Source organism: Symphalangus syndactylus, chromosome 11, assembly GCF_028878055.3.
Source record: "Symphalangus syndactylus isolate Jambi chromosome 11, NHGRI_mSymSyn1-v2.1_pri, whole genome shotgun sequence".
In the NCBI taxonomy this organism is placed as follows: Eukaryota; Metazoa; Chordata; class Mammalia; order Primates; family Hylobatidae; genus Symphalangus; species Symphalangus syndactylus.
The window spans coordinates 126588785-126614525 of NC_072433.2; the positions used below are offsets into that span (position 1 = coordinate 126588785).

General features: G+C 49.0%; 1 protein-coding gene across 1 annotated transcript in view; it reads right to left on the reverse strand.

The window, feature by feature from the left end:
* Nucleotides 1-25741, reverse strand: part of LOC129493461 (polycystin-1-like protein 2) — a 123718-nt gene that overhangs the window by 78004 nt on the left and 19973 nt on the right. The window contains 9 exon segments of the mRNA XM_055299679.2: nt 1494-1670; nt 3334-3475; nt 4840-4960; nt 8895-9102; nt 11920-12037; nt 13701-13750; nt 17308-17385; nt 21321-21725; nt 25307-25527. Of these exon segments, the coding sequence (XP_055155654.1) occupies nt 1494-1670; nt 3334-3475; nt 4840-4960; nt 8895-9102; nt 11920-12037; nt 13701-13750; nt 17308-17385; nt 21321-21725; nt 25307-25527 (1520 nt within the window).

Sequence of the window (25741 nt, forward strand, 5' to 3'; positions counted from 1 at the left end):
TAGCTGATGTGCACTTTCCCTAATCAAGGTGTAGTGTTTATGCCATTGTGATGTTTGATGCTGGATTTGGGGGACCATCCTGGCAATACTCCTGGTGCCTGACTTTGGAGGAAAATTACAATCTGATTAGAGCATTTTCAGAGTACAGAATGCCAAAGCCCTCCTGGGCGTGTGGCTTACATCTGTCATCCCAGCACTTTGGGAGGCCGAGGTGGGCAGGTCACCTGAGGTCAGGAGTTTGAGAACAGCCTGGCCAACATAGTGAAACCCCATCTCTACTAAAAATACAAAAATTAGCCAGGTGTGGTGGCGGACACCTGTAATCTCGGCTACTCAGGAAGCTGAGGCAAGAGAATTGCTTGAACGCGGGAGGCGGAGGTTGCAGTGGGCCGAGATCGTGCCACCACACTCCAGCCTTGGCAGCAAGGCAAAACTCTGTCTCAAAAAAAAAAAAAAAAAAAGAAGAAGAAGAAGAAGAAGAAAGAGGAAGAGAGGAGGAAGAGGAGGAAGAAGAAGAAGAAGAAGAAGAAGAAGAAGAAGAAGAAGAAGAAGAAGAAGGAGAAGGAGAAGGAGAAGGAGAAGGAGAAGGAGAAGGAGAAGGAGAAGGAGAAGGAGAAGGAGAAGGAGAAGGAGAAGGAAAAGAAGAAGAAGCAGCAGCAGCAGCAGCAGCAGAAGTGGAAGAAGAAGAAGCAGCAGCAGAAGCAGCAGCAGAAGCAGCAGCAGCAGCCCACTGGGTGGAGATCAGGGCTCAGATGAAACCTCCAAGGACCAATCACTCGCCAAGTGGAAGAATAAATGCAATGTGAGTGGCTCCTCCATCTCTCCTGCTAATGCCCCGTGGCTGTCCTGGGGTGTGGGTGGTTAGGGTGACAGCATGGACACTGTGTAGGGTTTTATGCATTGTGGATGGAGTCTTCCATGTTTGTCACCTGTACACCTTTGCAAAAATGTTCTTTCAGCTCAGCTCATCCTGCAATATCACCCACTCCCTGGGGCCGCTTATAAAGCAGTGTCAATGAAATTGTTGAAGATTTTGTTAACGAGACCCATCTCTGTCTTCCTGAATAGCTCTAGGCTTCTGGGAGTCCCAGCTACTATGTGTGTGTGTGTGTGTGTGTGTGTGTGTGTGTGTGTGTGTGTGTGTGTGTGTGTGTGGTGTGCAGGGGTTGGGGGATGGTGTCTTGGTGGCGGCCCCACATGGTCACACTTTTGGGTATCCTTGTTGATTTCACTCCATCAATGTCCCCCATGCCAAGGCAATGGATTTTGGCTTCCAGTTGTGGAAGAGCTATTGATGGGACCTTCTTCTCTTTGTGGAGTGATGGCTGGGTCAGTGTCTTGGGGCTAGGGGTTGAGGTTTAGGGGAACCCTCATCCTGCCAACCTCTCTCGCACACAGAACACATCCTTTGCAGCTCCCAGAGAGAACAGGCCCCTGTTCTGCAAGAAGATGAGCCCAGGAGCTGAGGGAAGAGAAGAGTCCTCAGCCGGTACCTGATTCCAGACAGAAGCAGAACTCCAGGGGTCCCAGGGCTGTGGAGGCGTTGCAGAAGATGGCAAAGCTCGTCAGAACGGTGCCCTCCTCCGGGGCAATAGTGCAGGCAGGCACCTCGGGGGGAGGCAGAGTGCTGATCACATAGGTGTCCTCCCCATAGGCATGCCTGGTCAGTGCTGGGAGTGAAGACAGATCATGTTCAGGGGGCCACGTGGGGCCCACAAACTCCATCCTGCTGTTAGATCGCCCCCTGAGCTCATTAAACACAAAGATTCCTGGGCCCTACTTCAAACCCAGAACCTCAGATGTCTCTGGAGATTCTGTGGAGAGCCCAGAAACGTACATATCTAACAATTAAACAATTAAACCCCCAAATAACTCTCCCTGATGCAAGGATCCCAGGGCCTCACTTTGAGAAACTGGGCAGAGATAGGGGAAGATAATCAGACAGACCTGAGCTTGAAGTTTAGTTCTGCCATTTGCTAACCAAGTGACCTCGGACTTGACCTTTTCTTTTCCAATTTTGTTTTCCTAATTTTTTTTCTTTTTAGAGATAGGGTCTTGCTCTGTCACCTAGGCTAGAGTCCAGTGGTGCAATCATAGCTTACTGTAGCCTTGAACTCTTAGGCTTAAGTGATTCTACTGCCTTAGCCTCTCGAGTCAGCTAGAACCACAGGAGTGCACCATCATGGCTGGCTAATTTTCTAATTTTTGTAGAGACAGGGTCTTGCTCTGTTGCCAGGGCTGGTCTTAAACTCCTGGCCTCAAGGGATCCTCCCACCTCAGCCTCCCAAAGTGTTGGGATTACAGGCATGAGCCACTGGACCCGGGCTGAGAACTTGACTTTTTCAAGAGTCAGTTCCTTGTCTGTAGAATGGGGCTGAGGATAATAGCTTCCCCACAGAGATCTCGCGAGGTGTGACTATGCTGGGAAAATGCTCAAGATCACGGAGCCAGGAAAGACCAGAACCGGGATCCGGAAATAGGCTGAGCCCACCCTGAAAACTACACTCTTCCCAGGCCCCGAGATCATTGTAAAGAGCCATGAGTGGACCTGCAGTCACATCCCACATCACCTGGAGAAGCCACGTAGGTTTTCAGAGAGCGTATGCCTGGAAGAGCTGGGCATAAAGGGATTTTTAACCCATAAAAACTCATTCTTTGGCCTAGACCCAATTCAGAAAGTTTGGGGTGGACCCAAGAGTGTGCCTGTTTAACTAATACCTAGTTTATCCTGATGTGCATGGTCTGTGGGCCACTTTGAGTAATACGGAAGCAAAGCAATCCTTCCTAAAAAGAATCATCACCGCCATTGTTTGTGTGTTTGAGAATCTGTGTTTCTCACACTGGGCTTGTTTTAAATGACAAGCCCTGAAGGATCCTGGCAGGGCATACAAGTTGCACGACCCCAGAATGATCTGCTTGTAACACTGGGGATATTTCATTCATCCTGCAAAATAACCATTCTGAGGCGGGCATTTTGATTATCCCAGTTTACATGTGAGGAAACTGAGGCACAGAGCGGTGAAATCCTCTGCCTAGAGTCTCCCACGTAGAAAGTGGCAGTGTTAAGATTCACACCAGAGCCTGTGCTGTGGCCTCTGCACTAAGCTGATGCCCTGGCTGGGCGTGGGGACTCACACCTCCCATCACAGCACTTTAGGAGGCTGAGACAGGAAGATCGTTTGGCTCCAGGAGTTCAAGACCAGACTGGCCAACATAGTGAGATCTCATCTCTCTATTTCAATATTTAAAAGAAAAATAAACTGATGCCCAATATCTGAGTGTTTCTGGGTTTATCTGGGTTCCGTGAGAGGAGATACAAAGGAAGCTTCACACCTGTGGCTCTGATTCGGATGACCTCTCCCCAGGACTGCAGAAAGGAGCTATTGAGCAGCAATGTGGAGGTGTTGCCCTGGAGGAGGGTTAAGGACCTTGGCCAAAATCCTCTGAGTCTGCAGGCATCTGGGAGGGGCTCGGCCTGAAAGAGAGGATAGCCCAGGGCTCCTGACGCTACAGCCAGGCCACTGGACTGCAGCAGGACAGCGACTTCTGGGTGCTAGACAGCCTTTCGGATTTATTACTGATGAACGGAGGACAGGCAGCCCCAACTCCCCAAGAAGTCACCTGGAATAGACACTTTCCAGCCTTGTTGTTGTGTTTGTCTTAGGTTGGGCTCCCCAGAAGCAGAGCCTGAGATGGGGATTTGTGTGCAGGTCATTTATTTATTTATTTTTGAGCCAGACACAGTGGCTCACGCCTCTAATCCCAGCACTTTGGGAGGCCGAGGTGGGCGGATCATCTGAGCTCAGGAGTTCAAGACCAGCCTGGCCAACATGGTGAAACTCTGTCTCTACTAAAAATACAAAAATCAGCCGGGCATGGTGTTATGTGCCTGTAATCCTGGCTACCTGGGAGGCTGAGGCAGGAGAATCGCTTGAACCCAGGAGACAGAGGTTGCAGTGAGCTGAGATTGTGTCATTGTACTCCAGCCTGGGTGACAGAGTGAGATTCTGTCTCAAAAAAAAAAAAAAAATTAAAAAGAAAATATTTTTGAGACAGAGTCTCACTCTGCTGCTCAGGCTAGAGTACAGTGTATGATCTCCGCGTACTGCAACCTCTCCCTCTCAGGTTCAAGTGATTCTCCTGCCTCAGCCTCCCAAGTAGATAGAATTACAGGCACACACCACCATACCCTGCTAATGTTTTTGTATTTTTAGTAGAGACGGGGTTTCACCATGTTGGCCAGGCTGGTCTCAAACTCCTGACCTCAGGTGATCTGCCTGCCTCGGCCTCCCAAAGTGTTGGGATTAGAGGCATGAGCCACCATAACCAGCCTTGTGTGCAGGTTATTTATTGAAGGAGGATTCACAGGGAAAGGCAGTGGAGAGAGACAAACAGCAGAGAACAAAACGAGGCAAAAAACAGTTACTGGAGGCATCCAGCCTCAGCCTTGTCGCAAGGAGAGCCCTGAAGTGTAAGTTGCACTACTGAAATCACCCTACCTGGGGACAGAGAGGCTGGGCTAGTAGATCCTCCATCCATCACTTGTTGGCCAACGGCCAGTCCACGCAAGCTGGAGTTAGGATTGTCCGCCTGGGAAGCGGGACTTTGCTGAGATGCCAAGAGCACCTGCTGCAAAGTTTCTCCAGAGCTTACGCTCCCTTGTGCCCATTTGCCCTGCTGCCAATTCACTGATTTTCTCCCCAGCCCAATACCCCGAGTCCCACACCACAGGCTCTGAATAGAGTTGACCCAACCCTGGCCCACTACTGGGCATGCGACACGAGTGTGCTGAAAGCACACGGGAGATATCCATTCTTGAGTGGTTGTCCCTGTGCTCACTTGCTCTGTTGGGGTGTTGTCCAAATACCAGCTGAACATAGCCACTGGGGAGTCCTCCCCCATGGTGACGCTAAGCAGAATGTCTTCGCTGGCATTAACGGGCCTGCAGTTCCTCTCACAGCTGAAAGGCAGACAGAGGACAGAGTGAGGAAGCTCCCCCAGGCATTGCTATCATCTGGCTATTTGTCCCCAGAAACCTCATGTTGAAATATGATCCCCAATGTTGGAGGTGGGGCTTCATGGGAGGTGTTTGGGTCATGGGGGCGGATTCCTCATGAATGGATGAATGCCTCCCTTGAGAGCGAGTCCTTGCTCTATTAATCACCCCCGGAGCTGATTGTTAAAAAGATGGCCGGGTGCCGTGGCTCACATCTGTAATCCCAGCACTTTGAGAGGCCCAAGCGGGCAGATCATCTGAGGTCAGGAGTTTGAGACCAGCCTGGCCAACATGGTGAAACCCTGTCTCTACTAAAAATACAAAAATTAGCTGGGCATGGTGGCGGGTGCCTGTAGTCCCGGCTACTCGGGAGTCTGAGGCAGGAGAATCACTTGAACCAGGGAGATGGAGGTTGCAGTGAGCCAAGATCATCACACAACTGCACTCCAACCTGGGTGACAGAGTGATACTCCATCTCAAAAAAAAAAAAAAAGAGCCTGGCACCTCCCTGCCTTCTCTGCACACACCAGGTCCCCTTCATCTTCCACTGTAAGTGGACGCAGCCTGAGGCCCTTATCAGAGACAGATGTCCAGCCTTGGATTTTCCAACCATAAGAATCATGAGCCAAATAAATCTTTTTTCTTCTTTCTTTTCTTTTCCTTTTTTTTTTTTTTTTTTGAGACAGAGTCTGGCTCTGTTGCCCAGGCTGGAGTGCAGTGGCACGATCTTGGCTCACTGCAACCTCTGCCTCCCAGATTCAAGCAATTCTCCTGCCTCAGCCTCCTGAATAGCTGAGATTACAGACATGCACCATCATACCCAACTAATTTGTATTTTCAGTAGAGACAGCGTTTTGCTATGTTGGCCTGGCTGGTCTCGAACTGTTGGCCTCAAGTGATCCACCCACCTCAACCTCCCAAAGTGCTGGGATTACAAGCATAAGCCACTGCACCCGGCCAACCGTTTTTCTTTATAAATTACCTAGCCTCAGATATTCCTTTATAACAATGCAAAATGGACTCAGACAGGCATCATGACCACTGGCCTGGTCTTTTGTCCAGTTCTTCTCAAGTCCTTTGAGAGGGTAGGAAATGGCCCTTTTTCAAATTAAAGATGGAACAACAGCTGCCCCTGCCCCATCCAACACTGGGACGTAGCCTTGCTTGTGAAGATGGACTGAGTCATGGCCTGACTGAATTCCCATGTCATTCACTGCACAGCGTAATGATATGGAAGGTGAATGAGGCTGAGACAGGACCTGGGCTCTAACTCTGTCCTTGTCGTTTATGAATGGTCACCTTGTGTGCATCACTTAAGCTTTTTTTTTTTTTTTTTTTTTTTCCGAGACTGAGTCTCACTTTATCGCCCAGGCTGGAGTGCAATGGCGTGATCTCAGCTCACTACAATCTCCGCCTCCCGATTCAAGAGATTCTCCTGCCTCAGCCTCCTGAGTAGCTGGGATTACAGGCACTCACCACCACGCCCAGCTAACATTTGTATTTTTTAAGTAGAGACGGGGTTTCACCACATTGGCCACACTGGTCTCAAACTCCTGACCTCAGGTGATCCACCCGCCTTGGCCTCCCAAAGTGCTGGGATTACAGGTATGGGCCACTATACCTGGCCAAATCACTTAAACTTTCTAAGCCTCAGTTTCCTCACCTGCAAAATGAGGGAATAGCCTAGATAATTTCTATGATTCTGTTTAGTTCAGATAATGGTAAACTAATGCTGTGGTTTAACAGTGCGCCCATCATGCACACATTACTTCCGTTGTCTCTAGCTTGTCCAATGCTCACAATGCCCTGCGAGTGACATATTAGCGTCCCTAGGTCACAGATGAGCAAACTAGGCCCCGAGGGCTTATGCGATTTGTCCTAAGTGATGTAACTTCTAAGTGGGCAGATAGAACGTGAACCATCATGTCTGGATCCAAACTCTTGGCCTTCTCTATAATGTCTCTACGAAGGCCAGAGCAACTCCATTTCAGATGCTCATCTGCCACGTTGACTACTGATTAACTCCAATTCCAGGAATGCCTCTAAGATTTCTATTTTCTCTACGGTTCTTTGTGTAAGAGCATATACTTACCATGAGTCCTGCCCTTAAAGAGATTCACATAGTATTCTTACCTTTCCCTACGATTGTCCTACGCGTTCCTTCCCTATGGTATATAAGCCCTGGTTCTGGGGGGTAATGACACTGGCTTTCACCATCTCGTCTTGCAGCTGCCCTAGACATCATGGTTTCTGTTCACAAGTCTCAATTAAATGTTTCTTTCTGAGAAACTAAATTTGCCAGCTTCTGTCTCTGGCATCTCTGCTTCCTTGAACTTTGGGGGAAGGTTTGCATAGACCTGCCCTCCACAGGTTGGTCCCCCAGTTTCCCCTTTGGTCTGAACTTGACGATAGCTCTTGAATCTTCCTACTTCTCTCCTCATGTGGGTCCTAGTCCAAGTGTGCGGGACGTTCTCTATATGCCTCTCCATTCCAGTCTCCTCCCACTTGCGGCTCTGACCTGGGAGACAGAGCTCTACAGACTGCATCACCCAAGCTGCCACACCCTCCAGCTTCTGACTGGGTCCAGTCAATGGGAACCATTGATAGAGGATTGGAGGATGAGAGGAGACAGTTTGGGGAATGTATTCACGGCTTTCCCTGCTCTTTTCCCCGATGGGCTGCAGGTGGGAGAGGCTGTGCTTCTCCAACCAAGGCCACAGCTCCCATTAGGAGGTCCCTCTCCCACAGCGACAGCTCCCAGGAGTTCTAGTAGTGCCATCCCATTATCTTACCTCTGCATTCCTGGGGGTGATAATGGCTTCCCTTGGTTGTAGTCCTGCCTTGTCACCCCTGGTCCATTGCCTTATACTTGCCCTCACCTGTAAACGGTCCCTTCATCAGCTCTCTTCCATTCATTCCTGGTTTGGCTGAGCCATCTGCTTCCTGCAGGGACTGGCTGATAGGCCAAGCAACCTTGACCGCCTACCTTGACTCCTGCAAGAGCCTGGGCAATCTCCCTGAGTCTTCTCCTGCCCTCTTCCAAGTCATTCTCCACTGAGCCAAAAGAGCAAATTGAAATAACATGCTTAGAACCCTTGGATGCTTGGCTGGGCTCGGTGGCTCATTCCTGTAATCCCAGCAATTTGGGAGGCCAAGCCAGTTGGATCACCTGAGGTCAAGAGTCTGAGACCAGCCTATCCAACACGGTGAAATCCCGCCTTTACAAAAATACAAAAATTAGCTGGGCATGGTGGCACGCCTGCTGGTAATCTCAGATACTCAGAAGTCTGTGGCATGAGAAACGCTTGAACCCGGGAGGCAGAGGCTGCAGTGAGCTGCAATGGTGCCACTGTACTCCAGCCTGGGTGACAGAGCGAGACTCCATTTCAAAAAAAATAAAAATAAAAATAAAGAACTCTTGGGTGGTTTCTCTGTATCACTCTTAGGAAAAAGGCTAAAATCTTGATATGACCAGCAAGGACCCACTTGATCCAGGCCCTGCCTACACTACCAGCTCCTTCCCACCCTTCTCCATCATCAGGACACTGGCCTCTTTCGCTCCCTGATGATTCTCTGTTCCCTCCCTTTGCCCACTCTGTTCCTGCTCCAGCTGCCCCTTCCCTGCCCTGTGAATTTCTCCTGAACATCTCTGCTGAGCTGCAGTTCCTGAGAGAAGTCTCTCTGACCCCCAGTCAGGGCAGTTTTCATAGAAGTGCGCTCTCTCCCTTTTTCATTCGTGCCCAGCAGTGCTGACCACCAGGTGGTAGCTAACCCCTATGAGAACAGAGATCACCACAGCAAGCCCTGCCCCAAGGCAGCCCCAGCCTTAATGGGTCCTCAGTAAGTGTTGGCTGAACAAATGAATCAGGACCCTGGAGGAACTGCCCACGTGCCCCACCTGACTCGAGGCCTGAGTTCCTGGGGTGCAGACACGTAGAGGCACTGCTCTGCCCTGTTCTCCAGCTCTTGGCCTCTCAGAACAGCCAGGCGCAGGGTGACAGCAGAGTCAGGCGGCGGCAGGCAGGATGCTGGAACCACCAGCTCCCTCTGGTCTGTGCGAAGCAGCTGCCTCTCAACACAGCCGCTCCACTGAGTCCAGCAATGCCCTGAGAGAAATGGACAGACACTGTTATCCACCAGGAGCCCGGAACGTGGCACACGCTGCTACCTCCTGGTTTTGAAAGGGGTCATGAATAATAACATCAGCTCTAAATAGACATTTTAATTTTTTTAATGTCACATTTATTTATTTATTTGCTTGTTTGTTTGTTTGTTTATTTTGAGATGGAGTTTCGCCCTTATTGCCGAAGCTGGAGTGCAATGGTGCTATCTTGGCTCACTGCAACCTCCGCCTCCTGAGTTCAAATGATTCTCCTGTCTCAGCCTCCAGAGTAGCTAGGATTACAGGCATGCACCACTACACCTGGCTAATTTTTGTATCTTTAGTGGACATGGGGTTTCAACACGTTGGCCAGGCTGGTCTCGAACTTCCGACCTCAGGTGGCCCACCCACGTCGGCCTTCCAAAATGCTGGGATTACAGGCCTGAGTCACCACACTCAGTCAAAATGTCACTTTTAATGCAGGTTGCAGAAATGGTGCTGTGGAAGGATGCTTTTAGGAAAAAGAAACATGCTTCGCCCAAACTCTGAGCACATCTGCAGGATGTGGTTGGCTTGTTTTGCACCAGTGCAACTCAGGCAGATGTGTAGCAGGAGAGGGGCCAGGAGGATCTATGGCCCTGGGAGAAGGTCCAGGGCAGCTTCTTATCCCAGTACATTTGTCATTCCATATGGACGAGGCTGTCCACAGCTCCATGTCCCTGTGGGCTACTACAGCGGCCTGGGAGGCTGTGCCGCCATCTGGGAGGCTGCTGTGTCACCTCCTGTTTTATGTTAGCAGCTTCCTAAGTTTCTGTATCCTCTGCCCTTCAACTTCATTGACAGATGTTTACTCATCAATACCTCACTTCCCAACATCTCCAATATGGTGACAGGCATATAGCAGGCGAGAGGCCAGGAGGGATCTACAGCCCCGGGAGAATATTCCCAAGATTCCTGAGACTATTCCAAGAATTCCAAGATTCCTTAGATCTACAGCCCCCGGAGAATATTCCCAAGATACGTTCCCTGAGCATATTTCCAAAATATGTTCAGGGTTCAGTCTCATCAGCTCAATCGCCTAAACTCTGTACTTGCATGCTCTGTATTCAGATAAGGAGAATGAATATTCAGAGGGATGTCATGACCATGTAACAATTAACATCAAAAGCCTTAAAATGTTGCATGACTTTTGAGCCAAGATTGCGCCACTGCACTCCAGCCTGGGCGACACAGCAAGACTCCATCTCAAAAACACAGAAAAAAAAAATTCACACATCAACGTTATGGTCTATTGTGCAGCTATTACAAAAATTAAGATGGAGACGATACCACGACATTATATTGTTCAAGGAAAATAGGGTAAAGAAAACAGTATGAATAACATTTCTTCCTTTCTCTCTTTCTTTTTGAGACGGAGTCTTACTCTGTCACTCAGGCTGGAGTGTAGTGGCACAGTCTCAGCTCACTGCAACCTCCACCTCCAAGGTTCAAGCGATTCTCCTGTCTCAGCCTCTCGAGTAGGTGGGATTACAGGCACCCACCACCACGCCTGGCTAATTTTTATATTTTTAGTAGAGATGAGGTTTCACCACATTGGCCAGGCTGGTCTCGAAGTCCTGTCCTTAAGTGATCCTCCCACCTCAACCTCCCAAAGTGCTGGGATTACAGGTGTAAGCTACAGCCCCTGGCCCATTTATTTTTTTCTAAAAGCTAAAAGAATGTGTATGTAGCTAGGCTATATTGCTGTAAAAAGGAGGATACCATTTCTACAATGTGAGCGCTACTGCTGCCATCTTGGTTTGTTGGAAAATGCCTGACTCACTTCCCCCTTCTAGATTCTCTCCCTAGGGATATACCAAAGGGCTGGGGGAAGGGGAGGAGTCCACACTAGAGGGGAGGAGCACTTTATCACTTTTGTTTGGAATTGCCAGCGTGTGGACCAGCCTTTCAGGTTTCATTATTGTTTTAAAATTCTCTAGATCCCCTTGCTGCCTGCATTCAGGGCCACCCTTGGTCTGTCACTGCTTTCTCCCACCTTCTATTTTTTTTTTTTTTTTTTGAGGTGGAGTCTTGCTCTGTTGCCCAGGCCAGAGTGCAGTGCCACGATCTCAGCTCACTGCAACCTCCACCTCCCGGGTTCAAACAATTCTCCTGCCTCAGCCTCCCGAGTAGCTGGAATTACAGGTGTGCATCACCAAGCCTGGCTAATTTTTGTATTTTTAGTAGAGATGGGGTTTCGCCAAGTTGACCAGGCTGGTCTCAAACTCCTGACCTCCAGTGATCCACCTGCCTTGGCCTCCCAAAGTGCTGGGATTACAGGTGTGAGCCACCACACCCGGCACCACCTCCTATTTCCATGGAATTTGCAAGCTCTGGCACGTAGAAGTTACACAAAATACAGGCCATAGGGAAAGCTGGTGTGAAGATTAAGAAAAAGAAAAGCAAAATCTGACCGCTGCTCACCACTTCTTAGTGAAACAGGACAATTGAAGAACTCTATTGTTGGCCAGGCATGGTGGCTCACACCTGTAATCCCAGCACTTTGGAAGGCCAAGGCGGGTGTATCGCTTGAGGTCAGGAGTTCGAGACTAGCCTGGCCAACATAGTGAAACCCCATCTCTACTAAAAATACAAAAATTAGCTGGGCGTGGTGGCAGGCACCTGTAATCGCAGCTACTCGGGAGGCTGAGGCAGGAGAATGGCTTGAACCCAGGAGGTGGAGATTGCAGTGAGCCAAGATCACACCATTGCACACCAGCCTGGGCAACAAGAGCGAAACTCCGTCTAAAAAAAAAAAAAAAAGAACTCTATTGTCACCTACCACATGACCATTGGAAGCGTAACTCTTTGTCACTGTCCGGCCAGCCTAAGGTCACTGTCGTGAAAGGATCCACGTATGGACCAGGTTGGATATACACCTCCATATCACCTTTATCTTTCTGCAAAAAAAGCATCCAGCTGGTGAGACTCCAACTACAGTTAGCTCAGGCTCACTGTGGGGTGCTGTTGGCACTCCCCTTTCACCCCAGAGCAGTCTGCACCAAGAGCAGACACAGTGTAAGGCACGGAGTGGAGACAGACCCTGGCCAATCCCCCTGGCTTCCTTCCCCTCATGGGGCGTGGAGTCGGTTCTCAGGATCCCTGGGTAAGTCACGTTATTCTGAGGGTGGGCTCGGGGCACACGGGGTGTTCCTGGAGTCAGTTCTGGTGGGACTTGTTAAACAGCTCGGGCTGTGGAGCTTCTTGCTCAAGCCCAGAAGTCCTGACCTGAAATAACACGGGGCTCCAGTGGAACTCAATCCCCAGTGTCCTCCCTTGGCCTGAGAATAAAATCCAAATTTCTTGCCTTGGCACCTAAGGCTCCGCATGATCTGGCCTCTGTCCCTGTGTCCATAATCTCCTACATCCCTCTCCTCCAACAGGCTCCAGCTACGCTGGCTTCAGGCCATCACCTGCCTCTCAGATCTGCCCACTCAGAAAGCTCTTGTTCTGCTTTCCAGCATGGCTGGCTGGCTTATCTTCATGTGTCCACTTGCACGTCACCTCTGGAGAGGCCATGTCTGACCACATCAGCCAGACTACCCTGTTCGTTGCTATCACTGCACTCTTATTGGTTCTTATTAGATACTTATCACAATTCCTAATTCTATGACAATTTGTTTGTTGGAGTTTCTTCTGGAGACAGAGTCTTACTCTGTTATCCAGGCTGGAGTGCAATGGCACAGCCATGGCTCACTGCAGCCTCAACCTCTCAGGCCCAAACTATCCTCCCACCTCAGCCTCCCAAGTAGCTGGGACCACAGGCATGTACCTTAATGCCTGGCTAATTTTTAATTTTTTTTTTTTTTTTGAGATGAGGGTCTCACTTTGTTGCTCAAACTCCTGGGCTCAAGTGATCCTCCCACCTCGGCCTCCCAAAGTGCTGGGATTACAGGCAAGAGCCACTGTACCCGGCCGATATGTTCGTTAGTATCACTCAGTAAGCTTCCTGAAGGCGGGGACCATATGTGCTTATTCACTACTGTATTCCCAGCCCCTAAAACCAAGCCTTGAACGTTGTAGATGCACAATAAGTCTTTCTTATAGAATAAATGCATGCATGAACAACGTCAACAGCAAGGAGTTGAACTCAGTCTTGTTATAAAAACTGAAGAGCTTGGTCTGTTTTCTTTTCTTCCTGCGCTCTAATATAAGCATTAAAAGTGATAAACTTCTCTCGGAGCACTGGTTTAGCTGCATTCCACAAATTTGCACAGGTTGTATTGTCATTATCATGTAGTTAGAAATATTTTCTAACTTCCCTTGTGATTTTTTCTTGACCTATTGATTTTTTACAAATGTGCTGTTTAATTGCCAAGATATCTAACAGATATCTACATATCCTAGAGAGCTCATTATAGATTTACAACATAACTCCGTTGTGATTAGACAACTTGCTTTGTTTGAATTCAGTCATTTTGGGCCTCTTTTCAAACGGAAGAAGTCTCAGGGATTCCTAGTGCTCTGGCTGTTGGTACCAAAAAACCAAAACTCAAAACTAAAACAGAGTGCTTGGACATCTTTTCCTTGTGAAGTTAAATGTTTTTTAAGGACAATACTCACATTCTTTCCTTCAGTATTCATCCCAGATGGTTCTTGGAGACCGGAAGGGGCTGTGAACACAGTGGGAATGGGTTATCAAGCTTTAGTTGGAAACCTTATAAAAGGTTGTCAAAAGATAGAGTCAGAGAGTAAGTCTGTCTTTGCAAATGGTTTAAGGGAACATAGCAAACGTTGAGGTCATAGGGAAATGGATTAAAAGTGAGCCATCATGTCCACCACTGGACTAAAGACGCCCCTTTGGTAGTTGAGAAAGAGGCAGCTGCCAGTGCAGATAAAACACAAGATTCAGAGTCAGACAGACGCAGCTACGCACTGCTAATGTGTGCTTTTGTTTTGTTTTGTTTTTTGTTTTTGTTCCTTGAGGCAGAGTCTCGCTCTGTCTCTCAGGCTGGAGTGCAGTGGGGCGATCTTGGCTCAATGCAACCTCTATCTCCTTGTTCAAGCGCTTCTCCTGCCTCAGCCTCCTGAGCAGCTGAGATTACAGGCACCCACCACCACACCCAGATAATTTTTTGTATTTTTAGTAGAGATAGTGTTTCACCATGTTGGCCAGGCTGGTCTTAAACTCCTGACCTCAGGTGATCCGCCCACCCCAACCTCCCAAAGTGTAGGGATTAGAGGCATGAGCCACTGCACCCAGCCTGCACTGCTAATGTTTAACTACCAGTAAAGGAGGTGGGAGTGAGGAGCCCTGATTTGTAGCGTTTGTCAATTTCCATGGTATGAATATTCCCACCAATCTATAAGCCTGATGCTACTGAATATAGAGTGAGGAGAGATGAGCACGCTCACCTCTGGCAAGTGGGTGGAGTTGGCACCACACACTACACTGTTGTCAGATCCTCTTACTGGCCTCCCATTGGCTATGTGAACTGGGCAGGTGAGTTATCCTCTCTGATTCTTGGTTTCCTCATTTGTAAAAATGCCTAGAGGCCATCCCTATTTCTCAGGGCTCCAGGAAGACTGAATGTGGTGCTGTTTATAGAATTGCTTTGTAAACTATACATCTAGAAAGAATGTCATACTGGCTAACACAATGAAACCCCATCTCTACTAAAAATACAAAAAAATTAGCTGGGCTTGGTGGCCTGCGCCTGTAGTCCCAGCTACTCGGGAGGCTGAGGCAGGAGAATTGCTTGAACTTGGGAGGCGGAGCTTGCAGTGAGCCAATATGGCGCCACTGCACTCCAGCCTGGGCGTCAGAGCAAGACCCTGTCTCAAAAAAAAAAAAAAAAAAAGAAAGACTGCTAGTGTGTCAAGTTTAAACAATGGAAAAAGATACAATCAATTGATGTCTCTGAAAATATATATATTTTTGAGATGGAGTCTAGCTCTGTTGCCCAGCCTGTAGTGCAGTGGCGTGATCTTAGTTCACTGCAACCTGCACCTCCTGGGTTCAAGCAATTCTCATGCCTCAGCCTGCTGAGTGGCTGGGATTATGGGCGTGCACCACCACACCCAGCTAATTTTTGTATTTTTAGTAGAGACAGGGTTTCACCATGTTGGCCAAGCTGATCTCAAACCTCTGACCTCCAGTGATCCACCTGCCTCGACCTCCCAAAGTGCTGGGATTACAGGCATGAGCCACTGTGCCTGGCCTACTGAAAATATTGAAATATTAATGATTAATGTCTAATTAAAGTGTAGTGATGAAGATAGAAACTTAGAGTTATTTCATGTGATTCATTAAGGCCATAGATATATTAAGGTCTGAGTATCACTGATCTTTAAAAAATTCTCTCCCAATGAATTCTCATTCACACAACTATAATTCCAAAGGTGTGTAAAACTATATAAATCAAGGCTAAGATGCCAGAGAAAGGGGACTTTCTTAACCTTAAGAAGGAAGGCAGTCCAATCACCCTGAATGAAAAAATTAGGAGAAATATTTGCTGACTTTGATCCTGCATGAATCAGCCGTGTGACTTGTGCAAACTCAATTAAACTTTCTGGGTCTCAAATCCCATATCTGGCTGTTGAATTTACAGGCATCTATGCCCCCCTCCCTTGGTAGCAGCATCTATGGGTGATATTTTCCCTAAGAACCATCCCTCCCCAACTCTCAGGCCTTGGTTTGGGTGAAGCTGACCCTACATTGTACTCCAGCGTGGGCTTGAGACCCTGACCTGCCAAACTGACTACCACTTCCCCTGGTCTCAGCAGCTGGTCCAGGAGAAACCATGAACTGAGCTTCAGCCAGCAAGAGGCAGCCTCAGGACTTCTACTAGAAATATCCCTCAAGAGGTGCTCTTTCTCCTCTGGGGTTAAGGATCAAAGCCTGGGGCCATCTTGCTACTGCTGGGAAGAGAGAATCCAAAAGAAGCCAACGCAGAACCAGAGGAGGAGAGAGGCAGGTTTCTGAAGACATTGTCTGAGCGACACATCCACCTGTGTTTAAGCACAGGTCTATGCCCTGGGCTTTTCATTTTCATTTTCATTTTCTTTTTTCTTTTTTGGGGGGGCAGGAGTAGGGGTGGGCAGGAGACAAAGTCTCACTTTGTCACCCAGGCTGGAATGCAGTGGCATGATCTTGGCTCACTGCAACCTCTGCCTCCCAGGTTCAAGCGATTCTCCTTGCCTCAGCCTCCCCAGTAGCTGGGACTACAGGTGTGTGCCACCACGCCCAGCTAATTTTCATATTTTTAGTAGACACAGGCTTTTACCATGTTGGCCAGGCTGGTCTCGAACTTCTGACCTCAAGTGATCCACCACCTTGGCCTCCCAAACTGCTGGGATTGTAGGCATCAGCCACGGTGCCCAGCCGGCTTTTCATTTTCTGAGCTGATAAAATTTCCTTTCGACCCAAGCCAGTTTGAGCTTCTTTTCTGTCCGTTGCTACTTGAATTGTCCTAGCAAACAGATTCAAGTGAACCCTACCTCTGTGATGCCTACCATCAGCTAGTTTCCCAACAGCCATTACCCCAGCCTTCCTCCTGGCAGCCAGAATCCACCTTCTCCCACAGAACCTGAAAATGCTGGGTATCTGCTTTTCCGGTGTACTTTATAGCTGGGGACATGACCCTACTTTGTTCATGATATCTGAGGTGATGATTGCTTGGAGTGAGTGGGAAAGATTTTTCCCCTAATAAAAAGAGGCACACAGGAGGAAACCCCTGCTCCCACTGCTGGATAACGCTGAGTTGACATGTAATATCTGGAACTGCAGCAGTCACTTTGATTCCCTGAGCAGCAAGCCTAAGGCAGCCCCAAAGCTCTAACGATGGCAGAGGAGAAAGATAGACTGAGCCTGGTTTCTCGCTGGCATCACTGAGCCACCGAACCAACCCCCGAAGTGCTTACCTCCTAACTTCTTATGTGAGACAAGAAAGCCCTGAATCTGAAGCTACTTAGGTTGGACTTTCTGTTACTTGCAGCCTAAAGCATCATCATGAATGCAAACTCTTGTTTTAGAATTCTGCACCAGTGGTGAAACGTTTTACTGTAAACATCATTGCCTCCTTAGAAAAACTGGAGGATTCTAACCATCTGTAGAACAAGATACATATTCAGAGCCGTGTTTGGAAAGGCTCCTCACTAGAGCCCAAGCAGGTGCAATGCCCTGGACTGCTGGTAAAAGGTTTTACACCCCCTTGCAGAAACACCTTGCCTGTGATAGTGATGTTCCCGATTTCCAAACTCAGGTTGGAGAAGGCATTCCTCACCAATATGGTCACCAGAAAAGTGCCTGCAATACAAAGGACCCAGAGTCACAGCCACTGTCATGAATTTGACCAAGAAAACTCTCACAGCTTGCATCTCTAGCCCACTGATGCCTCCAACGAAATCTTTCACCTCTGAGCATTTAATGAATCCCTGCTCTATGTCAGGCATGGTGCAAGGCTCTGGGGACACAGAAATGAAGGAGCTTGGTTCTTGTCCTCAAGGGCCTGCCTTATCATGTAGCAGACACACAGGACAGTGAACGCCAAACCACGGGAGGAATTGGCATGGAGCACTGTGGGCATTGGGTGGGGCTGCTTCAACCTCAGGACAGAAAGAAATGGTTCACAGGATGGAGCTGGGGCTGGAGCTAAATTCCAAAGGAGAAGTAGGTTCTCGACAGATAAGACTGGGGACTCGCAAGAGGCAGAGACATAGCAGGATTGTGAGAAGGGTGGAGACAGTGGAAAAGGATATTTTATTTTATTTTATTTATTTATTTATTTATTTTTGAGACGGAGTCTCGCTCTGTCACCCAGGCTGGAGTGCAGTGTCGCAATCTCGGCTCACTGCAAGCTCTGCCTCCCGGGCTCACGCCATTCTCCTGCCTCAGCCTCCGGAGTAGCTGGGACTACAGGCGCCCGCCACCACGCCCGGAGAATTTTTTGTATTTTTAGTGGAGACGGGGTTTCACCGTGTTAGGCAGGATGGTCTCGATCTCCTGACCTCGTGATCCACCCGCCTTGACCTCCCAAAGTGCTGGGATTACAGGCGTGAGCCACCACGCCCGGCCATTTTATTTTATTTTTATTTTACTTTTGAGACAGGGTCTTACTCTGTCATCAAGACTACAGTGCAGTGGCACGATCTCAGCTCACCACAACCTCCACTTCCCAGGCTCAAGCAATTCTCCTGCCTCAGCCTCCGAGTACCTGAGATTACAGGCTCATGTCACCACGCCTGGCTAATTTTTGTATTTTTAGTAGAGACAGGGTTTCACCGTGTTGGCCAGGCTTGGAGAAGGATTCATAAGATTTATTTAGATACATGTGTGTCCCATCCCTTCTCCCTCATGGGGAAGGGGCTGTGGGTAGGGGCTACCTCTGTTTTCTCAAGCCCAGAGAGAAGCGCTTCAGAGAGGAGCCTTCCTTGGAAAGCCTGGTATGTGTCTGTTTGGGGTCCGCATGGACAGGTTTCATACTCATGCCCTTGAAGGAACAGTCTGTGATGGGAAGACGTGCGGGTGGGAAGGGGACAGGAGGAAGGGGCTGCATTTCTGCGTCTGAGAAATAACTGCATTTGGGTGGGAGTCGGCCAAGACATGGATCAGAATGTTCTGTGGACCAGATGTGTGCCTTGGGAGACGGATGCTGACAAGGGGAGGGAGAATGAGGAGAGTCCAACAGAGCGGGGAGGTGGCCAGGGAGAAGTAGCCAGTGCTTGTGTCCACCTAAAGGGGAGGCATCCCCCACGACCCCAGGAACAAAGGCCTATAAGGCCCAGCTGGGGGCCCCAAGAACCCAGAGAAGCTCCTACAAGAAAGAGGCAGCTTCAAACATCTGCTAGGCCTCAAGAACCAGGCCAGCTAGGACTGGGCCAGCACCACCAAATGCAAATGTTCCTCCCCTGTCCCATTCCCTTTCCATCCTTCCACCCCTGGAGTCATCCACATCTGTTGGCCATAGGGGCAGGAGAAGTCTGTTAATCATCTAACAGTGAGCAAAAGTCACAAGGCATGTGGAGATTTTATCAGAGAGGGATCAACTTCCCCTGTGGAGTGACCTTTATAGCAGCGACTTTCATGGGAGGAGTAATTTTTATAGGTGACAAAGCAAAATCAGCATCTGGCTTATAACCCACGCGTGGTGTGCTTTTCCAGCTGCAGCAGCCTCTAGACTTTCCCTCTTCTAAGCTGGACCCTTGGTATCTGGCAAAGCCCCCGTGGTTTTCTTCTCAAACCTATCATCCCTTCTGCTATCTGGTTTGTGGAGTTGCTTGCAGATGGCATGGTAACCCGACACCTGCACAGTATCACCCATTTTCTAACGCACTTCTGAGATCCAGGGGGAGCTATGGGCAGGTCCTGGATGGGCTGGAGACTCTGCCATTCTCATCACATTTCTGCCTGCTGATCTCATCACGGCCCTCAAGAACTCTCCGTTCCTTACAGATTACATGCAAATGGGTGCTATGGCCACCTCCCCTGGCTGGTGCCTGCCAGTCTGTCCTCCCGTCAGCATCGTTGCAAATACTTCTGAGATAGAGCAGAGATGGGACTTGGATCCCTGCCCTGCCTCATTGAGGATTCTACAACAAGCTGCTCGGGGAGGGTGACCCACGGCAGGCACGGACCCCAGTCAGATCATCCAGACATTGCACCACAAATCTTGCTCAAGGTGCCATGCCCACTGATTGCAGACCTTGAGGAAACGAAAATACTCCCACCTTAAGTCTTACTCAGGAGAGTTAACCCCATAGCCTGCACACACAGAAGACCAGAAAAATGACCATCTTTACCCTTTGCCTCATTATAATACTAAAAATCATGCCCGAGGGTGGAGCTTTAACATGCTAATAAGACATACCACACATCAAGAAGCATGTGACCAGACTGCAAAGGCGCTGAACATTCCCCACCTCCACATGCCTAAATATCGCCCTTTTTTTTCCCACCCTACCTCCTTTCAGAATGCCAGGCATGGCATGGCTCATGCTTATAATCCCAGCACTTTGGGAGGTCGAGGTGGGCAGATCATGTGAGGTCAGGAGTTCAAGACCAGCCTGGCCAACATGGTTAAACCCCCTTTCCACTAAAAATAAAATAGTCAGGCATGGTGGTACATGCCTGTAGTCTCAGTGACTGGGGAGGCTGAGGCAGGAGAATCTCTTGAACCTGGGAGGTGAAGGGTGCAGTGAGCTGAGATCGCGCCACTGCACTCCAGCCTGGGTGACAGAGTGGGACTCCATCTCAAAAAAAAAAAAAAAAAAAAAGGCCGGGCACGAGGGCTCACGCCTATAATGCCAGCACTTTGGGAGGCCAAGGCGGGTGGATCACCTGAGGTTGGGAGTTCAAGACCAGCCTGGCCAACATGGTGAAACCCCTCTCTACTAAAAATACAAAAAAAAATTATCCGGGGATGGTGGCACATGTCTGTAATCCCAGCTGCTTGGGAGGCTGAGGCACGAGAATTGCTTGAACCCAGGAGGCAGAGGTTGCAGTGATTCAAGATCACGCCACTGACTGCACTCCAGCCTGGCAGACAGAGCAAGACTCCATCTCAAAAAATAAATAAATAAATAAGAACGCCCTCCGGACTTTTTGGGGAGTCAGCCCCTGAACCTCCACTCTAGTGCTGCCTTCTTTATGTTTGAACATAAGCCTCTAACAAGAAGCCTCGTCCAGGAAAGTTTGAGTACATCAGAGCCTAAGATCCCATGGTCGGCAACACTTCCTCTCTCCATCCCAGTCTCTGCCATTCTTGGTTTTTACCTCTTTCCCCCTAGGGCGTCACCTGCAGTTCCCCAAACCATCTTCTCTAGAGATGTTTGAAGAAATCTGAATATGCCTGGTCTCTTACAGGGGCCCTAAATGGGGGTGATTTTGCCCCCCAGGGGACATTTGGCAATGTCTGACATTTTTATCATCATGACTTGGGGTGCTGGTGCTACCAGCATCTAGTGAATAAAAGCCAGGGATGCTGCTAAAACTCCTTCAGTACCAGCCCCCGACTGTAACGAGGAATGATCCAGCCCCAAATGTCAGAAGTGCCGAAGTTGAGAACCAATAACTCAATGATGGCAGATTACATCTGGCTGTTCCTTATCTTGTGACCCAGGCAGGATGCTGTGAAACAAATCTATGTCCAGGACACACTGGAAAACTGGCTGGCAGGACACTGGGCACCAAGTCACAAAGGGAAGAGGAGGGGCATCAGAAGGGGAGCCACGAATCCCATGTACCTTCAACTGGAACAGCCAGGCGGTAAATCCCAAATGGCTCTCCAAAGCTCACTTGCTCGTGGGAGAAGGTTGAATTGAGTCCTGCCACCACAAAGGTCAGCTCTTCTGGGGTGCCCTGAGCCACTGAGATGTTGATCAATAGGTCCTGTCCAAGCTCCAAATGCTCAGAAGCCCAGGAAGCCTGCAGCCCTGACAGCAGCTCCACCAAGTGGACTGTGATGTTCCTGGAGATTGTGGAGGTGGTGGTGTTGCTGGTGGCTTGGATCTCCAGGCCGTGCCTCCCAGGGCCCATCAGTTTCTGGGTTTCTCTGTCCAGGGTCAGATTGTATGGTAGCGAGCCCTTTTGGGTGGTGGACTCGGCCAGGGTTATGTCACCCGAAAGCACAGTATAAGTCACTCCTGTTCCTAGGTGGGGTAAGAAAAGTTGAAGAATGTTGGTAACAACCATGCAGTTGATAATACTATGGCAGCTCAGGCTCAGTCTCTGAAGCCTGATTCTGGATATAGACATGGATACAGATATGCCCCCTTCTCAAATATTAATGGTGATTATCCCTGAGTATTAGCTTAATGACTGATTTCGTCTTTCTTTTGAGAGAGTCTGGCGCTGTTGCCCGGGCTGAAGTGCAGTGGCGCAATCTCGGCTCACTGCAACCTCTGCCTCCTGGGTTCAAGCGATTCTCCTGCCTCAGCCTCTCAAGTAGCTGGGACTACAGGCACCTGCTACCACACCCAGCTAATGTTTTGTATTTTCAGTAGAGACGGGGTTTCACCATGTTATCAGGATGGTCTCAAACTCCTGACCTCGTGATTTGCCCGCCTCAGCCTCCCAAAGTGCTGGGATTATAGGCGTGAGCCACCGCGCCCGGCCATGATTTTGTCATTTGGGGGTCTGCTCTGTTCATTTGCATATTCTAACTTATTTATACTATGTATGTCTTACCCGAGAACCTAAATATTTGTAATTTAAAAATTACCACATTTAGTTGCCAGGGATGTCCTGGTCAGGGGAGGAGGAGGACTAAAAAGGAGCATTTCTTAACGGTGGGGGCTGAGTTTTATGCATGAGAATTAGCTTTGGGTCTTGTTTTAAGCAGGAGCAAGTGAAGCCATTCCTTCAACCTACACTGGTGACTGCCTGGAACCCTGCAAACCAGCATGAGAACTCAGCCCATTCACGGTAAGATGGGGGCTCCCTTGCAGTTTGCAGATAGTTGTTGTTACTGGATGCTAAATATTATGGTTGACTCTTAAAATCGGACTTAAATCAACAAATTAGGATTCTTTCCAATAAAAACCGAGCTAGCGCAGTTCTTGGCTGGATGATGATGATGATGGCTACGATGTAAGCCTCCTGAGAAGGGGAAACCTGACTTTCACATTTACTGCTGCCTCCCCACACCCTGCAGAGTAGTAGGCACTCAATTTTATTAGTAGGATGAGTAAATAAATGAAGGATTATTTTGTTTCCTCAGGGGAACATATGAGCCCTCTTCATCTAACAAGCACGCAAGAACGGAAGAGATTTCCTGAGCGCTGTGTTAAAGCCCCATTATGGCTTCCATAGCTATTGCTATGAGAGGGCTCCAGGTGGGATGTGAGTTCAAACCGAGCCACGTGCTCATTGCACTAGCTCTGTGCTGCCCTGTTTACATCAAGAGGCCTCTATTCTGATCTCAAACTGGGCCTGGGCTTCAGGAAGAACGCTGCCCTGGGTGAGGATCAGTCTTAGCCAAGGGGTCTCTATTGAGAGAAAGGATGGTAATTGAAAATATTTAACAACCAACACTGCATGGGCACCAATCAATTAGAATGGATGCTCTGATAAATCAGAATAGACACTGCGACCAACAAATAGATGCCATGACCAACCAGAATAGACACTGTGACCAATCAGAATGGACACCCTGACCAATCAAAATAGACATGATAACCAATCAGAGCAGTCTCTGTGACCAATCAGAAAACACAGGCCGGGTGCGGTGGCTCACGCCTGTAATCCCACCACTTTGGCAGGCCGAGGCAGGTGGATCATGAGGTCAGGAGCTCGAGACCAGCCTGGCCAATCTGGTGAAACCCTGTCTCTACTAAAAATACAAAAATTAGCCAGGCGTGGTGGCAGGTGCGTGTAATCCCAGATACTTGGGAGGCTGAGGCAGGAGAATCACTTGAATCTGGGAGGTGGAGGTTGCATTGACCTAAGATCACTCCACTGCACTCCAGCCTGGGAGAGAGCAAGATTCCATCTCAAAAAAAAAAAAACACTGTGGCCAGGGGCAGTGGCTCACGCCTGTAACCCCAACATTTTGAGAGGCTGACACGGCCAGCTTATCCGAGGTCAGGAGTTCGAGACCAGCCTGGCCAACATGGCAAAATCCCATCTCTACTAAAATACAAAAAAAAAAAAAATTAACCAGGCATGGTGGTACACGCCTGTACTCCCAGCTACCAGGAGGCTGAGTCAGTTGAACCTGGGTGGTGGAAGTTGCAGTGAGCCGAGATCGCACCACTGCACTGCACTCCAGCCTGGATGACAGAGCAAGACTCTGTCTCAAAAAAAAAAAAAAAAAGAATAGACACTGTGACCAATGAGAATGGACTTGACAATGAATCAGAGCAGTCTCTGTGACCAATCAGAAAACACACTGTGACCAATCAATCAGAATGGACCCCAGCCATAACAGCTGGCATGGCTATACCAGTGGGTGCAGCTGAATACTGGCCTTGGCCAGTGGCAACTTGATTGTGCCAAGCTAGTCAATGCTGGCTGCACTGACATGGGCTCAGGCCCAGTTGGTAGCAGTCCCAGTGCCACCTCATCCTAGTCAAATTCCCAAAAGGAAGTGACTTGGAAGTTCGGTTCTACAGGGATGCAAAGAAGGGCGTTTGGAAGCCCAGGAGTGCTCACTACCTTACTAGCCTTCTGACTCTGGGCAAATGTTTTAACCTTTCTGTGTCTTCATTTCTTCATCTGTAAAATGAAGATAATACTAGTATGTAATGAGTAGGCAATTTTATGCAAAGCACTTAGAACAGTGCCTGGCACACACTAGTTGCTAAATAAATGAATAAATGATAGTTTAAAAATGAACTTGGCCAGGCGTGGTGGCTCATGCCTATAATCCCAGCACTTTGGGAGGCCAAGGTGAGTGGATCATCTGAGGTCAGGAGTTTGAGACCAGCCTGACCAACATGGTGAAACCCTGTCTCTACTAAATACAAAAAATTAGCCAGGTGTGGTGGGACATCCTTGTAATCCCAGCTACTTGGGAGGCTGAGGCAGGGGAATCACTTGAACCCAGGAGGTTGCAGTGAGCTGAGATTGTGCCATCGCACTCCACCTGGGCAACAAGAGCAAATAAAACTCCGTCTCAAAAAGAAAAAAGAACTCAGTAGGTGATCCTTGTTACTATTCATTTACTTTTTTTTGAAACAGGGTGTCACTCTGTTGTCCTGGCTGGCGTGCAGTGGCACGAACTCAGCTCACTGCAGCCTCGACCTCCCGGGTTCAAGCCATCCTCCCACCTCAGCCACCCAAGTAGCTGGGACTACAGGCATGTGTGACCATACCTGACTAATTTTTGTACTTTTTGTAGAAATGGGGTCTCACCCTGTTGCCCAGGCTGGTCCTGAGCTTCTGGGCTCAATTGATTCACCAGCCTCAGCCTCCCAAAGTGTTGTAATTATAGGCTTGAAACGTAGCAGGACATGCCGCAGACAAAACCCCTCAGACACCGCATTAAAGAAGGAAGAGGTGTTTTATTCGGCCAGGAGCGTTGGCAGACCTGTGTCCTAAGAGCCGAGTTCCCCGAAAAATAAACCTCTTCCTTCTTTAATCCAGTGTCTGAGGAGTTTTGTCCTCATCTCGTCCTGCTACAGAGCCACTGCACCCGGCCCACTATTTATTAAGGCTGGGAGTTGGATAGATTTGGAGGAAATCAGTGATTTTATAGCTTGCCTTGATGTGCCCAATTCTGCAGACTCACCTCCGTCAAGCTCCACCTGGATCCACAGAGGATCCCCAAAGACAGCCTGGCAGAGAGGGCCGGCTCCTGACGGGGACAGGCCGGAGCATGCAGTCACACTGAGCCTCTCCATCTTGTCTCGCACGGTCACTTGCCTCTGGGCTGTCACATGCCACTCACTGGTTGTGCATTCAGCAAACACGGTGAATTCCCCAGGATATGTGAACTGGTGGGTCACATTGCTGGACACACTACCGGCCACAGTCAGAGACATGACCAGTGTTAGGGAAATACAAAGACACGCATTTACACATGCACTGACAGGGTTTGGATCTGTGCTCCTGCCCAAATCTCATGTTGAATTGTAATCCCAAGTGTTGGAGGTGGGGCCTGGTGGAAGGTGACTGGCTCATAGGGGCGTTTTCTCATGAATGGCTTGGCACCATCCCCTGGTGC